At 39.7% G+C, this 21020-nt stretch overlaps 1 protein-coding gene across 1 annotated transcript in view; it reads right to left on the reverse strand.

Annotated features, from left to right (window-relative positions):
* GABRB2 (gamma-aminobutyric acid type A receptor subunit beta2) overlaps positions 1-19199 on the reverse strand; it is a 160127-nt gene extending 140928 nt beyond the window's left edge. Inside the window, exons 1-4 of the mRNA XM_084295069.1 lie at positions 19101-19199; positions 18079-18311; positions 17864-17955; positions 16863-16930 (exon numbers count right to left, since the gene is read on the reverse strand). Of these exons, the coding sequence (XP_084151195.1) occupies positions 16863-16930; positions 17864-17955; positions 18079-18155 (237 nt within the window). The 5' untranslated portion in view covers positions 18156-18311; positions 19101-19199. The remainder of the gene's footprint in view (positions 1-16862; positions 16931-17863; positions 17956-18078; positions 18312-19100) is intronic.
* Positions 19200-21020: the final 1821 nt, after the last annotated feature.

The following is a 21020-nucleotide window of genomic DNA, read 5'->3' on the forward strand; positions in this document are numbered from 1 at the left end:
TCTACTAATACTATGCGATATAGTTAATACAAATGCTTTTTTCTCCCATTGCTATTTGTATACTCTCAGTAATGTTTGTATATTTTATCCCCTTCTTTTCTTTAACACATTTGTTATGCATTGCCATCACCAAGATTAAGCTCCCACCCCAAAATTAACACCTTTCTCCCTTTTCTCTAGAAGCAAAAGGCTCAGGCCTCACTGACCTCTAACAGAATATTTTTTTCACCTTGCAGTTTCAGTAGACCATGTAGCATGAACTCAGTAACCATGGCTTTTTGTTTTGTTTTGGTCAAAATGGTAACTAATATGAGTGCTTGTCTGCAATGGTACCAGTTACATACTTGCAATTTTTTCTAGAACCTTCCTATACCAGGCTATCAGAAAGGCAGTAAATGAAGTTACCTAAAACTTCCCATGCCAAGTGATGCCAGAGCTCTTATTCCAGACAAAAGTTGCTTTTGCTCTTCCCCTTGACCTCCAGTTTACTTGGTCACTACTCATTTTAAGGGACTGAGTTATTTAAAGTATCAGTTCCATATCCAGCATCACAAACCGCTATGCTGTTATGTATTCTAAATGCAATACTTTCTAGCAAGGTAAGCTTTCTAAAAATAATACTAATCATCTATAAAAAAAAAGAAGTCTGTGAAATCTGATGACTATAATCAAAGTACTTCTTAAATCCTTGACTCAGGAATTGAGAATTTTAAATACATCAATTATTTTATTTCATATTTGCTACTCTTATGAGTCAGCTTTGATCTGCTAAAATAACATACAAAAGACATGTTTTTTTTCCCCCTCGAGATTTTTATTTCTGCATGATAAACAAAATGATTCTTTTGTTAGCATTTAAAAATGACATTAAGATGACACAGCAAAGTGGTGGGGGTGAGAATGAGTGGGAAGCTGATTAGAAGCACAACATGCTTCTTGGATGTTCAGAGAACAGATGAAGCCTTAAGAGAAATTTGGAAAAATATTCTTCACAGAAACAATACTAGATATATACTGCATTTTAATCTCTCTCTCCTACGTGTTTTTTGTTTTTTTTTTTTTCTCCAATGAGAATATTTGCTGGAAAATGTATTTTCTTTATTGATGGTTGTCTAATCTGCCACATACAACTCAAGGCATAATCCTGTTTATGACATTAACCGTTGGTTACAATGTGAACTTCCCCACCTCTTAGCTAAATGCAATTATCCAGGCTGAAAGCAGGATGATCAAAAAAGGCTCTGTTCAGCAAAACACTTACAAGCTTTACTTCTAGCACATGCTTGTGTCTTCAGCAAATGAAGATGTGAGGACAGAATACACAGAAATTCTTTCCCTGTGCTGGTAAGCACTCAGGCTGCCATTATTGCTGCGCTCCGTACCATGATATAACCACAGCAGTGCAAGCTGGGTTAATACTGACTGTCAGACATTCACAGGCTACAAATTCAATTTCAATTTTTTTTTTTTTTTTTTTTTGTAAATGTGTTTACATTTGCTGAACCATTAACGCTCAACCATTTTTCTACACCAGCCAGAGTAAACATAACTGACCCATGGAAGCAGAGAGTACCAAGTGTTACAGAAGCGTGTACAAGGAGAAGGAGAAGGAGAATACTCTGCTGAGCCAGTCCTAAGACAACAGACATCAATAAATATTCGCAGGGAACAAGCCTGAAGAACAAGATGAAACACTGGTGAAACACATAGTTATGATGAGGACAGTTTTGTACTTCATCAATACATGTACTTCATGTTCAGTACAAGGAAGTCCAGGCATGCAATCATCATCCTTGTCTGTGTGCTTGTATTACCCAAAGTTGTTGTGGCCAAACACCAAGTGAAAAATATGACAGGAAAATGAAGATGATACAAGTTGCAAGTGCTGACTTGATCCTGGGACCAGGAACATTTCCCCAGATCATTCTGTAATCTCTAAGAAAACAGGGCTGTTCTCAAAAATGCAGAAAGGACTCCCAGGCAGCCTGTCTGCAACAACAGAAACCTAACTTAAAATAGAGATTGGGGGACAAAGAAAAAAAAAAAAAAAAAAAAAAGAGGAACAAGTTGGGTTATGGTTTACCAGCCGACAGTACGACAGTAAAAGCAGACAGCGGTATATCTGCAAACTGTCTTTATACTTATTTGGGGGGGGGGGGGGGGGGGGGGGGAGGAGGACTAAAGCACAAAAAAATAATGTTATAAGGCCAAGATTCTCAAGAAATGTCACGTTTCTTCATGCAAAGCAGGGGCACACTGGAAGAGTGGCATATACCAATTAAAAGAAAATCTCAGATCTAACTTTTGAGCCAATTTTAAGTAAGCACTGGCTTATACAGCTGGCATAATAAAATTAAATGAATGTTTAAAACTCAAAAACTCAAAACCAACTACATGCTTCATAGATTTGCTATTATGGACAATTCAAGAGCATATTGATGATTCTGTTAAGGTTGTTTTAACATAAGATGGAAGCTGTGAGTCAGAAGTGGCATATTTAAAACAGAATTATGTATTTTCTCTTTAAAGATCCATGAGATCTGTATCAATTAAGACCATGTTAAAATACAGAAATGCTGATTTACAAAGCCCCATCCATAACTTATATTCACCTTTCTCATTAAAGCTCACATTTATATCTTACTTAAAAAGGTGAGAGAAAATTCAAGTACATATTCTGGGTTTTGGCTACAGAAGTAGAAGTATTGGCATGCAGTTTCACCTGTTACAGATGAGATATCCTTTATCTGTCTTTATCAAAGAAGCTACCCACACAGCTATTTACATCAGCACACAGCCATTTACACCAGCACTGTCTCCAACCTAAATATATATATATATATATATATATACACACACACGTTTGTTGTCTCTTCTCGGTTTTGAGTTTGCAAGATGCACCAATACATGTCTAACTGAATATTATCATCAAACATATACTAAGACTCCAGAAGCAAGACTTGTTTCAACACACCCCTGTGTAAGCCACTGCTTACAGGCTGATATTAGCTGCAGCCATTGCAAAGGAGCCCTTCTGTCCCCAGCAGCTGACAAAACCTCATGTAATTTATGGAAACCAAATCCCCAGTTCCACAGCCATAAGCTTGCCTTACAGTCTGCCCCTCCTTAAACTGGTAACAAAATAAACAAATTTATATACACACACACTGGAATGTCAATCTCAACACATTCAACTCTAGCCATACAACATACCTTAGATAATTGCTCGCACTGACACTTGCATAAAACCAAGCAAAAAATATACATATATAAAAAAAAAAAAAAGAAAAAAAGAAATCCATGTTGGTATGTCTATGAAAGATATAATGAATGGTTCCAGAATCTCCAGCCACAAATGTTAATCAAGATTTAAAAAAACATGCATTTCAAGGTAGGAAGTCTCTTTCTCCCAGAAAAATCCATATGATATAACTATCTCACACAAAACCAAAGCAGTATTTTCGTGATTTGTCCCCATCAGATATAAAGTTATTTTTCAATTTGTGGAAAACAGTCTGACTTCAAGCTTGGGAAAGCAGTCTGTCATTTACCATCTGACCTATGAAACAATATTTATGTACAATAATTTATGTATTGACAATGCATTAATAGTGTTAACCTATAAATCTTTGATTTAATATTCAGCTCCCAATTACCTACTACAATGAAATGCAGATATTGGATAATCCCTTTATTCCAGAATTCAGGCTACCAGAAGATAGCTCCTTCCCATTCAAGTTCTCATTTAAAAGAAGAAAAAAAAAAAAAGTAAACAAATTAAAATCTTTGTCCTAACTGCAACAAATGCACGTATTTAGGATGTACAACTCCTGCTGCACATTTCTGAGTCCAAACTCTCACATACTTCTCCACATGCTAGTTTCTATTATCCACAGCCTGAAGGACTCACTGACATTCTCTCCCCATTGAGTTTAGTTATCCAATTTTCAAAACATGACCATGTTTGACATTCTTTTCCTTTTTTTTTTCTCCCTGATAACCAAAACACATAAACAAAAGTTAATTTCTCCCTAATTTCAGTGATTAACCCCCGTCATATTTCACAAGTATGTCCAGATCTTTTCTGTGTCTAGCAACCATTCTACAGCTAGACACAAAGGTGAAACACAAATATCAATATTCATCCGCACTGGAAGCTATAATGACAAATCAGTGCAGTTAATGTTATCAGCTTTCAGAATGGACGCAAAAATAGCTCAACTAGAAATAGGTGAATCATTAAGCAAAGCAAAGGCTCAGGTACAGAGCAAAACAAACAAAACAGTTTGAACATGTGTCCTTACAGCTCCCCACAGACTCAAAGGGAATTTATAAAAAGCTTGCCCTGGACTGGATTCACATACATGCATAGATCCACATCCCTTAGCCAAACAAAGCCTTTCCTATTCATCATGACACAAGAGCAAAAACTGGACCGAGAAGAACCTCACAGTAGCAGCTAGCCCTTCTCTTTCTCCCAAAGTAGGATCAACTGTACCTCTGACCTTCTGTAACAAAATAAGGGTGGTCCTTGAAGAACAAAATACATGATCAATATCAACACTTCTGTATTTGTTCTGCTAAAAGTTTTGGCTAATATTTGACCTGAATATTACTGAATATTTGACCTGCTGTGCTTTCAACATGTTGCATCCTGCAGTTCCCAATACTAAGTTTCAAAGTGGGAGAAGTAGACACAAGCCCCACACCAGCCAAACAACTCAGTGACATGTTTGCTTTTGACACATTTTGTACTTGAGGAGTAAACATTTCTCAAGTACAGAAGCCTCCAAAATGATTTTCAGGAGTCAAACAGCAGTTTTACCACTTAGTCACAAACAGCCGCTAGCATACAGGGATTCATTTCTAAAATGGAAAAGACACAGCACAGTATAGTCAGGAAAAAAAAAAAAAAAAAGGCAAAAGAGTTGTGCTATCTTCTTAGATATAAACTGAGAAAATTTCCAATATTAATCTCCTAATGCCTACAGAGTTAAAAAGGCTGCGTATATTGCAGTCAACATATTCTTTAACTATAACAACACAATATCCAGTTACTTTTGAGTTAACCCAAAAGATGTAATTAAAGTCACATGCAATATGAAACACTACCTTACAAAAACAAATTTTCCATGTGAAACAATTATACCAAAACTCTTTTCTATACAAGAAATAATTTTGAATGAAATCTCTCATTTTGATCTTTCCTGAATGACTGCTGCCTTTATGCTATTACAAAACTGTTACCTAGTCAGAATATAACGGTAGCATAAATGCCTCTCTCTAAAATGTCAAATGACATACAAAATGTTCATACATCATTCTGTTCTCAAAAAGTCAATCCAATTATGAAGTTAATCAAAATTAAAATATATGCTTAAGTCTTTCCATTACCAGCAACCTTAACTATGATGATTTTATGATTTGGTACAGAAAAGTTTTTTGTTTTGTTTTTGTTTGTTTTGTTTTTTAACTCAGAAGTCTAACTGGATGCCAGAAAGATATAGGTGTAAACTGATGTCTTCCATTTATCAATGGTGGAAGTTTGGCCCTGGCAGGAACCACAGGAGCCTCCTAATGCTGCCTCACCAAAGCATTTAGTTATAGCACATTACAGACGCAATCCATTGAGCAAAGAACTTCCTTCCTACACCTAGAGTCTCCAGCTTTTAAAAATCCTTAAACCAAATCTATGCACAAAGTGTAACGACTTTCTGGCCAAAAATAACTACCAAGTACTATCATTCATTTCAAAAGAACACCTATCACATGGTAATAATTTTGAAAACTAGTACCCTGTTCACATTCACGCAATGTCTGAGAAAATACAGGAGCCACATTTCATTGTATTTCAAGTCTTCAAAGTACTCACAAACCTGTGAAAACAGTCAGAAATAGCATCAGTGGAAAAATCAGCATCAGATATGAACATTTTAAAACTCAAAACAAGTCTCGTGTGGGACTTGAGCTCACACAAGAACACTGTAAAGCCTATGCATAAATCTGGATATTTCTAACGTTTTGAATGCAGCCAGTTCACTAGAATTATGGATTTGTCTGTAAGTGGTCACTTGTGTCACATAATAGTAGATCAATGAACTCTGAATGAGCTGTACTCATTCCTAGGCTAACAAGACCAATTATAGTTAAGGGTCTCCTGGCATTTCCATTACAAATCTATTTTCAGGGACTTGTATATCAGCTATAATAATATACTTCTGACTGAAACTTAATCTGAACCTATGCTTAACTCAATAAACATTCCTACACCTTTGAAAAGGCTTCTTTCAAAACTGGAAATAAAGCAAGCAATTTTTCCATCTACTCCTGTCATTAAGTATTTTACCCTGAGCAACATAAGGAGGCATATGCTATTAGATATAAATATTACATATGTAATTTTATTAGGGATGGAATTACTAAAAGCATCTCATCTTGCAATCTTGCAAAGTGTCAGTGGAAAAAAAGCAACAGGACAGCAGAACTGCTTGAATGTTCACATATACTTAAGGAAGATTTCAAACTGAATAAAAGGCATTCTTGGTCATTTCTGGACTTATATAAGTAGTGAAATGATGCAATTAGTTGTAAAATACAGCTTCTCATTTGTAAATATGACATGCATATTGCTTAATCACATTTCCCTCTTCTCTGTATGTTATCTGAAAGAATAAATCACTTCATAATAAGGAATAATAAAAGAGTTATGTTCCTCAATTATTTAATTTAGAAACTCAATCTAATGAACCTTCAAACTAATTTTATTTTACTTAAATTGTATGACTCCTTCAGTGTATATCTTGTCAAACACGGATTAACATTGTTACTCTAGTGCCCTGAAGGGATCCCACATAGGTCATCAATTCTTGAAAGAGGAGAACAATTCCATAATGCTCAACAAATTCCTTTGGAGCTGCAGGGTCTGTTAACTCCAATATATTTTATAAAAGAAACATAAATATGGACTCAAAAAATGGATCATAATGACCTCTGGACTTTTGGGTAATAATTGTTATGCAAATGACAACACATATCGACTCTTTCAAAGCCACAATGAATTGAACTTACCTCACTACTTTTGTTAAATGGATGCAATAGAAGCATGCATATAAGAAGTTTTTAAAGACCTATAGAGAAAACAAATCTGAGCACCAGTTTTACACAGTTGAGCATAATGGATCTCTGTTCCAACTATTAAAAATCAATTTAGAATTCCAATAAAAAATCATTTGCAGTAGAAATTTGGACCAGATTTTCAAAATGGCTCTACACTCATAGAAGTGAGTACTTTTTTTTAAGAGGCTTCAGTACCTTGTTCGCATACTTAAGTATTTTTTTTTAAGTTTATAATTCTCACTGAGAAAAATTGCCTTCAGTTACTTAAAAGCAATAGGAACTTCTGGCTGCTTCATTTAGGTACACAATGGAAGAAGTTGGATAATAAATACTTTTAAACATTGTTAGCCATGTGACTTCAGTTCTCAGACATCCCCAAAATTATGAAATATGTATTTCAAATTATATATGAAAATCCACAAGTGTTGCTGTAAACCCATTTCAGATGAGAAGGGGTTCAGCACAACCTTTACCTAACTCTATGCCTTCAGCCCAATATTTTTCCAAAGGTCATATCTAAACTAAACACCACACAAACATGCACCACACTACATTTAGGGCATATAAAGGGACCTTTGCACTGTGTTAATCCAAAACAACTTTTAAAGAAAATTCTCTATGATGACTCACCTCTGGAAAAGTTTCCATTAACAAGTTTCCATTAACAAGTTTCTGCCAATTTGACTGCTTAGTTTACTAAGTCCTGAAGAGTTATATTGTGCTTCTACTCAAGACAGAGCTTCTACTTCAGTAAATTCAGAAAATATAAATATATATATATATAATGAAAAAAATAGATAAAGCTAATATGCTCAAGTCACGTCTAACACAATAGCAAGTCAAGGCTACTGTCATTCAAAACAAACATTTCCAGTGACGGAGTAGAAGGTAAAGAATGTGACAGCCTTCCATGGGTTAACTTGTGACAAAGACCTCTGCTCTTAGCTCTCTGCAATCTAAATGCTTCCACTCACAATCATCAAAAGCTAATAAACTATCTAGAATAGGGGTTCACTGCACCCAGGCTACTATGCAGCAAATAATTCAAAATTAATGGCAACAGAAATGTAGCATACAAGAGCAAAAATCAGGAGAGTCAAATGTGAAGGTAAATTCTGTTTTTTAATCCATTTTCAGAGTCACTTAGTTAATGGAGATGACTATTCATTAAAGTAGAAAAGAAAGAACTAACAGCACCGAGAGCAAAGACTGAAATGAGGACTTTCCATTTCAAGCAGCTGGTTCTGAAAACACATACATTAGGGTAATTTAATATACTACCCCATCCAAGCCCAAACTTTTTACAATTTCCACTGATTTTGCTACAGACAAACCACCAAAGTGTCACATCCTCCACAACAGTGCTCACTGGAGGTGCAACACACATCTCTCAGAAGGGTTGCTTTTCTTTCCCCTACATAGCTAAATTTTTTTTCCTCTTGGCCTAAGAAGTGAATGCATTTGTTAGTATTTACAGAATAAAAATTAATAGGATTTAAACTTGATATGAAAAAAGCTGCTCAGGATAATAGTCCCTGCATTCTTTAAGTCTGGGGGAATAGGAAGACCACTGACTCAAAACGCTTCATCTAGACTGTAACAGCCTACGTTAAATATGATCTAAAAATACTACATTTAGTTGCACACATACCAACTTCCTGAATGTTAAGTGTCTTTTCATATTTAGCACATAAATTTTAATTTTGATTGGCAAGTATGTACATAACTGTTTGCAAAACTCATTCGAAAGGACACATGCAATAGATGTGATGCAAGTCTCAATCTTTGCACTGATTAGCTAATTTGAAAATACCTAGCCAGATAATTAATATGCAAAGATCTTTCTAGACAAAAACCTATGAAGTGAGAGCACCTACCTGTCTGAAGGCCAGGATATGAAGCAAGACTAACTATATATACCCATCATAGCACTATTTCTACAGGACTTGCATTATACTAGCCATTACAAGATAAATACCATTGCTGTCAAGAAATGTGAGCAGGGTAGGCATCGTTGTAGAAGCACAGCAAAAATAATTACAATAAAGCACAAAGGCTGCTTCTGTCATGTTTATCTTTTCGTAAACCCATAGTATGCCTATACATTTAATGTAATTATGCATATTGCTTTATTTTTAAGTTACAGATTTTATCCATCCATAGTAGACAGTTTTTTTAGTACTAAGAACTCAAGATGTGACTGTTCCTGAAGCTCTTAACTCTAAAGACAGGCAATGTTATTTTTCATTTCTTTCAAAAAGACATTAAAAACAAAAAAAAAAAAAAAAAAAAAAAAAAAAAAAAAAAACACAGACAAACAAACAAACAAGAAATTATGGAAGAGCACCCTCTTTCTAAATGCAAGGACCAAATCCTGCTTACCAAATCCATACAAGCTCTTGCAAAGACCTATGGTATTAACCACTAGGAGCCTATGAGGGATTTGGCTTACTTTTAGAAAAAAATAAAAGAGTTATTACCATATAAGACGGTACTTAATGGTTGAATACTAAAAGCTGTAATATAAACTTTAAAGAGAGCTGCATGGGGTATGAGGAGAAAAAAGGGAGAGACAAAAAATAAGGATTTAGTTGTGGTATAGTGACAGACTTTAGAGTCACCAAGAAGCACAAATACAACTATGGGAATAGCTTAAAGTTGTAACAAGTTTATAAAGCACAAAATAAAATTTCTCATTCTACTACACAGCTCATCTATAATGATTTTACGTGATTTTCAATAGAGAAGTTATGAAATAAACCAGCCCTGTACTAGGATAAAGTGCACTTTATGTTAATTCCCACTCTTTACCACCAACACACTGACCATAAAACATATTAAAAACAAATATGTTTTATTACATGGCAGGTGTCAAATTACTTAAATATCTATAGGACAAGGTTTACTAAAAACAATGCGGCATTAATTATTATTTTAATTGTAGAAATTATCTCCAAGTCAATCTCTTTAAATTACTGACAACCATGCCCTAGCCTGCAGAATACATCCAGAGCAATCACTTTGAAAAATCAACAGTAGGAAATCTTCTTGGTTCATTGGTGCTGATTAAAGTTTTCCACTACTGTAGCACACAAAGAACAATTCAATTAACTAAATACTTATATTGACCTTAAAAAGAAACAGAACAAAAATTATGTCATGCTTCTAGGAGAAATAAAATAAAATAAAATAAAAAAAAAATCCCCATTACAGTTTTCAACAAAAATAAAAAATCTTGTCTTAGCTTAAGTGCTGTAGTTGCTTAGATATAAGTCAAACTGCTTTGTACAAAATTAAAGAGTGGTAATTGTCCCCTATACATGCCACCAAGACTAGGACAGCTGATTAATTTCTTCTATTAGAGAAGATGAAAAGAAGGAGGAAAAAAGAAAACACACACTAAGAAAAAAAAAAAAGCCAAAAAAACACCAGCACCAGCCTCTTATTGCTACCAGTAGTGTCGCTGGCCCCTCACTGCCTTCAAATAAGAAGGTAAATAACATACTTTCAGAAAATAAATAAATAAATAATGGATAATGCCTACAGGATCAATAGCTATAAGTAATTTGCTTCTCATCTCTGCACAATAAAAATTCATGCTTGGGTCTACTGAGACTCCATAGTGGAACTCACCAAAAAACAACAGGGAAGTATACTGCTGTAACAACACGGGGTGCTTACCAGGAGCTACTTTTTTAAAAACAAACTAGACGAGGATACAAAAACATGGGTTTGACTGGACAGATGACTCCAAATAGGATATCTGTATAGCCATTTTTTCCACTTCTCAGTTAAAAGTTGCATGAGCCTGAACCTACAACTACCATGAGTTCTGACAGTGCTAAAGAAAAGTTTCCACCTGTGAAACAAAGAAAAAAAGAGCAAATATACAAACTCTCAGTCTCCAAGGCTGGGAAGACCTCAAAAAAAAAAAAAATCCACATGAAGTTCAGCTAGGCAGGAATTAATACCATCATAACAAGATTTCGCCAAGCACAAGATAAACCGAGGAGTCAGCATTTAGCTCTGAAATCTCTAAGCAGAAGCTATGACATACAAAGTAAGTACACTGTGGAATTAAAATGCCTTTCACTCCCTTGTTGAAATTCTTATAAAAATATATTTCCAGACACTGTTCAAAGAAGACACCTAATGATAGTATTTATGATACTAGTATATAATGTATCATGTATATAAATATATATTAATTGCTTCTGAGCTGACTTATAAAAGTAGTTTCCAACATGCTACATAAGTGTGTATGTTCTAAAGAAGTAATTTCAGACTGTGACTATGTGTATTCTAGCAAAACCAGTATGAAAACTTCAATCCATAGGTGGTGTACCATAGGAATATATGCTTTGGTCCCCAAGGATAAACATTAAAAAATAACTCCCACATTCAAATAAATGTTTATGTATCTTAAAGCTAAAAAAGAAAACTGCATGAATTAGAGACATAGTACGAGAGATGCTAAATGGAAATCCATATTAATGTATTTTACTACAGTTGGAGAGGAAAGGTCTTCTGATGCCTTCCCAGACAATAATCGAAGAAACAGATAAAGCAGGCCTTTCAGTTAAAAATAAATAAATAAATAAATAAATCAGTTCCTAAGATAGACATCACCTACTTTGCATTCACAGAAGTCTTTGTAGATAATTCAATACAGGCCAGCTGTGTACGAGCACAGTAATTTGGCAAAATAATTTGGCAAGAGCCAAACTCAAACTGTCTGCCAAGAAACGCTATTTTATGCAAAGAAGCATATACATCTACAATACAGAAGATATAATAAAAACAACCATCTCTAGCAGTGGGAAGCATTTAAGATTAGCAAAGTAACACCTAACCAATATTTCTAATATTTTCCTTTCTATGTATTTCAAATTCTACTGTACATAATCCATAGAGAGTACAATGTGCACAACTACAATGGATCAACGAAAGAGGATACTGCTGACAGAAAACATTTTCTCACTTTCCTCCATACCAGTGTACATAGGGCACTCTTCTCTATTTTGCTATTTTCTTTGTCACTCCCTCCAATTTTATTTACCTGACCTTTATCCATGTTTTACACTGAGTTTTCTGGTTTGGAACAGCTCCATGCTACTTCCTTACCAGTTAACCCCTATTTCTTTTTATATCACAAGCTGTCTCTTCCTTTTTCACACATAAGGATAAATACTGCTACTTGAGAGGGAGCAAGACAGCTCCTGTTGTTTTCACAATATGTCTGTTGAGTTCTGTTAATGAAAACACCTCAAGGAAGCATGAAATATTTTAAGAAAACCAGTAGTGGGCCTCTGTAATGAAAAGCAACCAAAAGCCAAACATCTATCAGCACAATACAGCTGTGTCTGTTTTTTGCTGGACTGAGATTGATTATTCAGATCTCTGAGTATTGTGCTTACTACTGGTATATCCTGACTACAGAATTCAAAACATGATACAAAAAGCATTTAATTTTTAGAGCTCTAAAGTTATTAGGCTTGCTCTGTAAAACTTGGCATATACTAATACGTAAATCTCACCCTGTTAGATGACGATCACTTTCTGCAGCTCCCACTCAATGGGTTATGCACTCAATCAATCCAAATGGCTCCCACTAAGACAAACCAGTCTATTGTGTCTATTTAACTCCATGTACACATCCTAAATCTGTGCCAAAATCTGTAAAATGGTAGGCAACCAAATACTTTAAGTTAAATAAAAACTGTTCAGATTCTTCTCCACAAACCCTCAATGCGAAGAGTTGTAATTAATTAAATATACTAATCATTACTTAAAAACATTTATATTTACTGGGTAAAATATATATATATATATATATATATATATATATATATATATATATATAAAACCATGGAACATCTCTGCCTCTTTTCAAGACATCCTGTACTAGATTCCCAAAATAGCTGTAGACCAAGGGAAGAGGAAGATGGGAGGGGAAGGGCTGATTTTGACCTATTTAACACAGAGTAAGCCAAGACATTGAAAACCACCACATAACCAACATTACCCACAGAAATATTCACGTCTTATCTAGATGGATCAAAAGTACAACATATTTGCAATCTTCAGCTGCTTCTGAAAAAAGTTATTTCAGTACTACCTAATGAACCTGCACCATTTTCTTCCAGCAATTTACGAGGGAACTGTTTGGAGAGAATTGAAGAAAATGAAGATGAAGGACTGTCTTGGTCACTGTGTTGTCAACTGGCCTGCCCAACAGTTAAATATGGAGATGAAGATAGGGAAAATATGGCATCCCAGCTGGCATTAATTATTAAAAAACAAAGCAAAACAAACAAACAAACAAAACTTAAGCTCCCTAGAGGTATTGTTTTTACAATATATGTTTATTATGAAGGAAAATAAAGCTAAGAAGAAACAATCAAGTAAAGTAACAAACACCTGGAAAGTCTCTTGAGAATATGGCATTAGACTCACTGAAATATATATAATCTTACATAAAATCAAAATAATTAACATAGGAAAATATTTTCAGTTTAAATAGCTTTCATACCTCTCCATGTTGGTTTTCTATAATCACCTGAATAAGATAAACTTAAAGAAAATCTACAGTGTAACCAGCCTAAAGCATATACTCAACAAGTGCACGGCCTGGTCCAAAGAGGTGAGTGGAGTTAGCCATAGTCTCTACTGTACTGCATAGAATCATTACCTGATGTATATTATTTTCTCACAGAATGCAAGGACTGAGTATGAATAGCCATGACACCTGCTGACAGCCAAATATGCCTGAAGCTCTTACTTTTCTCATGTTTATTCAGTGTGTTCTGAATTATGTTCAAAAGTACCAGTACTTTAAAAATATTTTTATAAAGTAAGATAAATGCCAGTTCAAGTTTCTGTCTACAAAAGGTTAAACAAGCAAACAGCTTACAGATTTAACTCTATTGGATACAATAAGACTTTGGAATGCAACTGTAAAACCTGTTACACTGTGAGCTGATCATAATGAGAAATATTCAGCAGCTCTATAAGAACTCAAAGTCTAAAAGCATCCCTAGCATACATTTAATTTCTGTAACAGTTGTTCTAAATTCTCCTGTTCAACAAAGTAAAAGCTTTATGGTATTTCATGATACTGAAGACAAGCCTTCTGCCTGCAGAGCAGACACCAAATGTGACAGGACTGGAATTGAAATGCAAGGCTGGTAATTTTAAAGTAAGTTAACATTAGAATTAACAGAAATGAGCTCAAGCCAAGTAACAGTCATTGTTCAGTCTAACCTCAAAGCAAAAATTTGATATCATTAATACATGACCCCAGACAATGGTTTGCATTTATCTTAAGTCAATGGTGTTTACCATGACTACACAGTGAGCAACAGCAAGCCCATTGCTCAGAAAACAGGTCCATAGATCCAAAAGATTATTTCCATGTGTGTGTCTCTCTCGCATTATTTCAAAAGGTTTTGTATCTAGAAATTACAGCTAGTATTCAACGGTATTCCTTTTGGTTTCTACCAAAATCAAGGCCAAATTCTGGTGACTTTGCAATGAACAAGTTAAGGTCTTGTATGCCAAGTGTTTTGTTCTCTGCTTGAATGCCTCTCTTCCCATTTACTTCAGGCCTATCAGGATATATTAATATTTGTGTACAGTTCATTGCTAAATGAACTGTTACATGTTACATTTAAGCAGATTAAGAAAATAATCATGGTTCAGAATCTCTTCTGAAGCTGTAAAATGAAAGAAAAAAGCTGGAAAATTAATGGCTGTTTTTAAGAAGCAGGTATCATCTTCGGGTAATTTAAGACTTTAGACAAAAGTGTGACAAAATGAACTATACATGACCCCCCAGCAGTTCTACAGACAGTCTGGAAAAACTTCTATCAAAGGTCAACATTTCATTATAGAGACATAACAAATAACAAACTGACTTCAGAATACTAAAAGTAATATGCAGTTGTATAGTCAGTCTACGAGCAGCGTATCACAGTACTGCAATATGCTATCACCTTTAAATGAAGACCAAATTTCTGGAAGTCACTGAAACATTCTCTCTTTATCTAAACAAGAAAATATTTTGCACTACCTTTCACTTTAGAAGGGGTGAGATGTAACACGGTCCTAGCAGACTGCAGTTCCATCAAGAAAATCCTCATCATACCCACACTACTCCTAGCAGCCTAGGAAGTAAGTATCTCTCTCCTTTCCAGACTAGTTTTAATGAAAACTCTTTTCATTAGGCAACTTTTTTTTCTTTGCTCTTAAAGCTCTGGAAGGGAGAATCCTAAACACTAAAACAGGTCCTATATTAACAGTTTAGTGTAAACAAAGTTTAGAAGTCCATGTTAGCCCCTTACTTCACAAGTGGTGTTGCTCAAGGTGAGATTATTCAGCATTTTCCTGGCATCTTGAAAGAGCAGCATCAAGTTTTCTGTCACTGAGACCTCACAACACAGCTACCATTAAGGTCATCCACAGATTAGGCCCAGGGCTATAGCTTACGTTATGGAAAAACTCCTGTACATCACAGAATGCCCCCAGTTTGAGAACAAATGCTGTCAACACTTCTGAAAACACAAACATGCCACTAAGGCATTAAACAAATTATTTCAGTAGAATAATCACATTAATACAACTGATAAATTTCAAAATATTATTTCCAAATGCATCATTACAATTGCAGCAGTATCCCTAACATCCCATTTCTGTTTAGAAAGATGGTTCTTTACAACTAGTTCAAAATAACGGAAAGGTTCTTTCAAACAAAGTTATAGAAGTAGTAACAAACGTTACACAAAAACACATTTATTTTGTACCAGTTGCTGCTACCATGCTTCAGCATCTTCTTGTCTTTTGGGTGTAAACCCGCAAGAGTCTAAGGCCAAGTTTTATCCTTAAAGTGTTGAGATAACTTCAAAACTTGACCTCAAACATTTCCAAGTAATCAAAGTAAATGCTAGACAATTTTAGTCTAAAGCTTGAACTGCCTCTTCAGTAAGAAGAAGCTGAGACTTGTCTTATTTCATCTGCTCTTCTTTAGTTTCCCAGGTAATTAAAGTAAAACACACAAAGCATTGAGCAACTGTCTTACGAGCAACTTCAGCAGCTGAGCACAGATGGCTGAAACTATTCAGATAAGAGATAATCATCTTGAAAACTAAACACATAAACTTCTTTCACTCAGCCATGACCATGAATACAGCTCCAGGCAAAAAAAAAATGGTGTTTTGGTTACACACAGAAGTAAAATCTGCCTTTTATTATTATTTGAAAGTGTTCTGGTCAGACAAAACAACAAACTATTTGTAATGCTTAAATAAAAAGGGGGTGTTATACCTACAGATGGCAGCGGGGGGGGCGGGAGCGGGGAGGTGTCGAGAAACAAAAGCAGAGGTCAGCTTTTTTTTTTTTTCCTCGCCCGAAGGCGAGGAGGGAAGGCCGCGGAGGGCTGCGCGGGAGCGCGCCAAGGCGCGGGGATGGTGGCGGCGTGCGGCGGGGGCGCGCGGCCGGCAGGGGGCGCTCTTGGTCGCGGCAAGGTGCGGGCACAGCCCCGGGAGCTGCCGCAGCCGGGCCCGCCTCCCCCAGCCCCATGGGTAGGGGGGGGGCCATGGGGGGTTAAGAGGGTGGGGGGGTACACACACGACGCCCCCCTCCTGGAGCTCCGGAGGCCGCGGGCAGCGCTCCGCCTCGGAGGAGGAGGTGGGGGGATGCGAGAGCCCCCCCCGCGGAAAGCAAGCAGCCCCCAGCCCCTAAGTACTCACCATATTGACTTCTGACACCATATCTATACTGGCAATGTCTATGTTCATGCCAACGGCCACGGGGGGACCTGCAAACCGATAAGATGGTCCGCAATGTGATCGCGAAGAACTTAACTCATTCTTACCAGAGTTACAACGGACTAAGGCATGGCAAAAAACGAAACGAGGATTACAAACACGAAGAAGAAAAAGCCAGGATGACAGCGAGGTGCGGTGTGTGTGCGCCCCCTCCTCTCCCTCCCCCCCCCCCGTGTCCTCCCTCCCCAGCCCCCCCAAGGAAAGCAGCCTGCCCCCATCCGCGGGGAGCGCCGGGTTCAGCTTTTATATAACGTGCACACGTGCGGGCAGCTGGGCTGCGTGGGGGGGCCGGGGGGTACGTGGGGGGACCCGAGGGGACGAGGGGGCTCCCCCCCTTCGCGCCCCGGCAAGCGCCACTCCGCCGCCGGCCGCCGCGCTCAGCCCGGGACGGGGCGGCCCCGGGGGCTGCGAGTGCCCGGCCCGGGGGGGGAGGAGGGAACACAGCCCCCAGTGGCCCCCTCCGAAAGGGCTAAATGGCTGGAGAAAGCAAATAGTGGGAAGGGGGAGCGCACAGGGGGTTAAATGCCGTTTGGGTAGCAGCGAGCAGCGCAGCTTGTACTCAAAAATAGTAACCGCGGTGACAGGCACGTTAGGCTCTGAGGAGCCAACGTTGGGTAAACTTGAGGGGTTTGCATCTCGAGAAAGCCAGTTAAACGCGGACTGAATCACAGGTTAATTAATTGTCAGCTCACACACACAATGAGGGACCAGTTCTAAATGTGCAAGACGTGTAAATGATCGCGTTAAGAACGCCCTATGCTAAGAAAATCGAGTACCAATTGGCTTAACTTTGGATCAGCTTTAGAAAATGGCATCGCACACGCTCCAGAGCAACAGCATCCACAGCACGCTTCAAAACCATGCACACGAAGGTACAGCAGCCCGGATATGTAACGTCTCCTAGTCAAAAACTGTCAAATTACCTCCAAAATCTGGCCTCAAGCGAATGTCATAGCCCTTCAGCAGTCTATCCACGGTCTCTTTTACCAGTGACATATTACTAGGGTCATTGACACTAAAGAAAAAGAGAATAATCATACATCATTTCTTATTTCTCAGACCCCAGCTGTACATTCCCCTTAGCAGTAACATGCAGAGCAATTCAAAGTAAAGCAAAAGAGATACGTTCATCACTTACCTCTGGGCGCAGACCACGGCGATTATTAAAGGGAAGGACCAAATCCCAAAGTAACCCTTCTTCCGGACTCTCAGCATCCCTTTAGCTTTTGATATGATTTAGGTTTTCAGTGAAGAGAAGAAGAGATCCAACTTATTCTGGCCAGTGCAGTAATTCTAATGTGAGGCGCATGCGCACGGCGTACCACAACATCAAAAGGAGCAGTGGTTGCTGCTGGAGATGGAGCAAATTTCCTTGAAAAAAAAATTAAAGGGGAAGAAGGAAATGCATTATAAAAAAAAAAAAAAAAAAGTCATGCACAGGAGGCTCGAGTATATTTTTGTTGTCCTTTTTGTTAGCAGCGAATATAAATCCCAGTAAGCAGCGAAGTTTTGGGAGTTGTGCAGGGCACAGCGCCTTTGTAACCCAGTTTAAAGGGGGGTGGGGGCTGGACGGGCTGGGATTTGACACGGAGTGGGGAAAGGTTAGAAAAGGGAATGCACCGGATACGTACGGTGCCAGGGGCAGGTGGGCAGCCTAACTTTTCGTCCCTGGAAAGACCCGCCTGAAGAGCTGCGAGGTGCGGACAAAGGAGACGGAGCTTGCAACGGGGGCGGGCGGAGGGGGAGGAGGAGAGATAGGCGCCTACAGGATTTCTCACGAAAAAAAAGGGAGAAAAAAAAAAAAAAAAAAAAAAGCAAGCGATGACGAATAGTGTATTGTAAAAGGGGATTAGGCTATTTCCTGCCTTACTGTGCTGCCAGGCTCTGGTCCTGGGGCAGAGGCACTGGGGCGGGAGAGGGGCTACAGCTGCCGCCGCCAGCTCCCCCCGATCCCTCAGTGCCGCCCGCCCGGCCCCGCTCCCCCCGGCTGGCTCGACCAGCGCAGTCTCCGTACCTCAGCCCGTGGTTAACCCCGGGATGCGAGGTCCTCAGGTAGAGAGAAGCCTAACCGGGGAAGGGGAAAAAACAACGCCCCGAAAGGGAATCAAGCGTTCGGTGGGCACAGAGACCTGGTGCAGGTTCGCAAGCCAGCCCTCTTACCTTCGTGGCTGAGCCACCCGAGCCCTCCAAATGCAGCGTGTGATCCAATTAATGCCTCAGAAGAAACCAGAGACGAGTAGAAAGCTGATTTGGGGATGCTCTGAGTGACATTTAAATTCTGAGCAGAAAAGGAGAGACAGAAGAGAGAGAGGTGAAAAAGAAAAAAAGTACCACTCAAAACGAACAAAAAAAAAAACAAACACCACAATTAAAAAAAAAGAAAAAAAAAAAAAGAAAACAACAGCGGATTTCAAGGATTCCTCGCCAATCTGCCTTGTGCTCACAGCACCTTTTACACCACCTCCTCCTCCTCCTGCTGCTGCTGCTACCGCTGCCCAGAGCCGCCCGGCGCTGCCGGAGCGATCGACGTTGGGCGTGCACACGGCCGGGCCGGGCCCGGGACCACCGGGGGCGTCAATTACCAAAAGAAATATTTAACTAGCTGCAGGAGGAGGGAAGAGAAGGGGGAAAAAATGCAGCGGGGGGAGGGACGAGGGTGAGGTGAGGTGAGGGAGCTCCGGAGAGCCGCTGTGCCCCAAACCCAACGCGGTCCCGCACGCCCTGTGCCCGGCCCGACGGCCACGCGTGGGGGTGGGGGGGCTGCCCTGAGAGGAAGAAGAAGAAGAGGAGGAGGAGGAGGTGTCCCTCGAAGGACGGACTGGTTGCAGAGGCGGTGGGACGCCGTCTCCCCTGGGGGAACCACAGGGAACCGAAGCCGGCGCGGCGAAGAGCCGGCGGACCCCAGCAGCAGGCGGCCATTTCGCGCAGCCCGGCGCCTGGCGTGCCGGGCCCCGCAGCACTCCCCTGCTGCCGAGCCGGGACGCTCGGAGAGCTCACCGGGATCCACCGGAGCCGTGGGGAGTCTAGGGGAGCCGCTCCCCCGGCCCGGCCAACGGCAGAGGCGCAGGTGCCACAGGCACGAAGGAGCCGTGTCCCCCCCTCCCCGACACTGCCTTAAAGCCCCACCTTGCATCGCCGAGAGCAAGTGTCGGGTCGGTTTTCTGCTTGCAGGGGAAAAGCGAGCTTCCTTAGGGCTGCTGGGAGGTAGGGGGGATTCACTAGGGCATTCTCACTTTTCTCTCCCATTTGAAAACCATGACAATTACAGAAGGAGAAAGTACTTTTCCAAATGAAACAGACAAGACCTGCTGTGTGTGCGTGTGTGCGCGGGCTAAATATAAAAATTCCCCTGAATGTATTTAAATAGAGCCCAACTGCAAGGGACTAAGCACGAACGGGTGCGCGGTTGCCCGAGGCAGGAGCCGCCCCCGGCACCGCTGCCTCACGGAGCCGCCCCCGGCCGCCGCTGGAGGTTTCTGCTCTCACGGTGCTGGGCTGCTTCGCTCAATCCTCCTGAAATACAGCCCCGAAGGAAGATGGTGGATACCCCATGCTGTGAATCAGGTTGCTTTATGTGCATAACAGGCATTTTTTCCCCTTCTGCAATCATACGGCAGGACGGAGGGCTCAAGGTAAAGCACGTTGGTCCCGCACTGTGAAACTCACCCTCGGGTGCTAACGTGGGACCGCATCTAATGCTGCTCATCCCTCAACTGGTTCCAAGCCTCAGCTATTAATTGCCTTTACACCACAGAATTGGTGCGTTCACCGTGTCTGAACGTGAACCAGCTTCAAACAAGAGCCTGAGAGCTGGCAATAGTCAGCGCTAGAGCGACAGGACTTGTAGATCTTAACATAACATCGGGGCTAGAAAAGAACCGTCTTTCCCTAGAAGTGCTAGCCTAGGGCACACACTGAATTCGAGAATTCGATGTATCCAGCATGTTCCTCATGCATGCACGGATACCGAGGGAATGTTTGTTCTGCCCCCGTGCAGGGAAACCTGCTTCAGGCTGGCTGCTCCAATAAAGAGGCACGGCACATCCCTCAGCCAAATGCAGTGCATATGGATATAATGGT

The sequence above is a fragment of the Netta rufina genome (genome assembly GCF_964035555.1).
Source record: "Netta rufina genome assembly, chromosome: 14".
In the NCBI taxonomy this organism is placed as follows: Eukaryota; Metazoa; Chordata; class Aves; order Anseriformes; family Anatidae; genus Netta; species Netta rufina.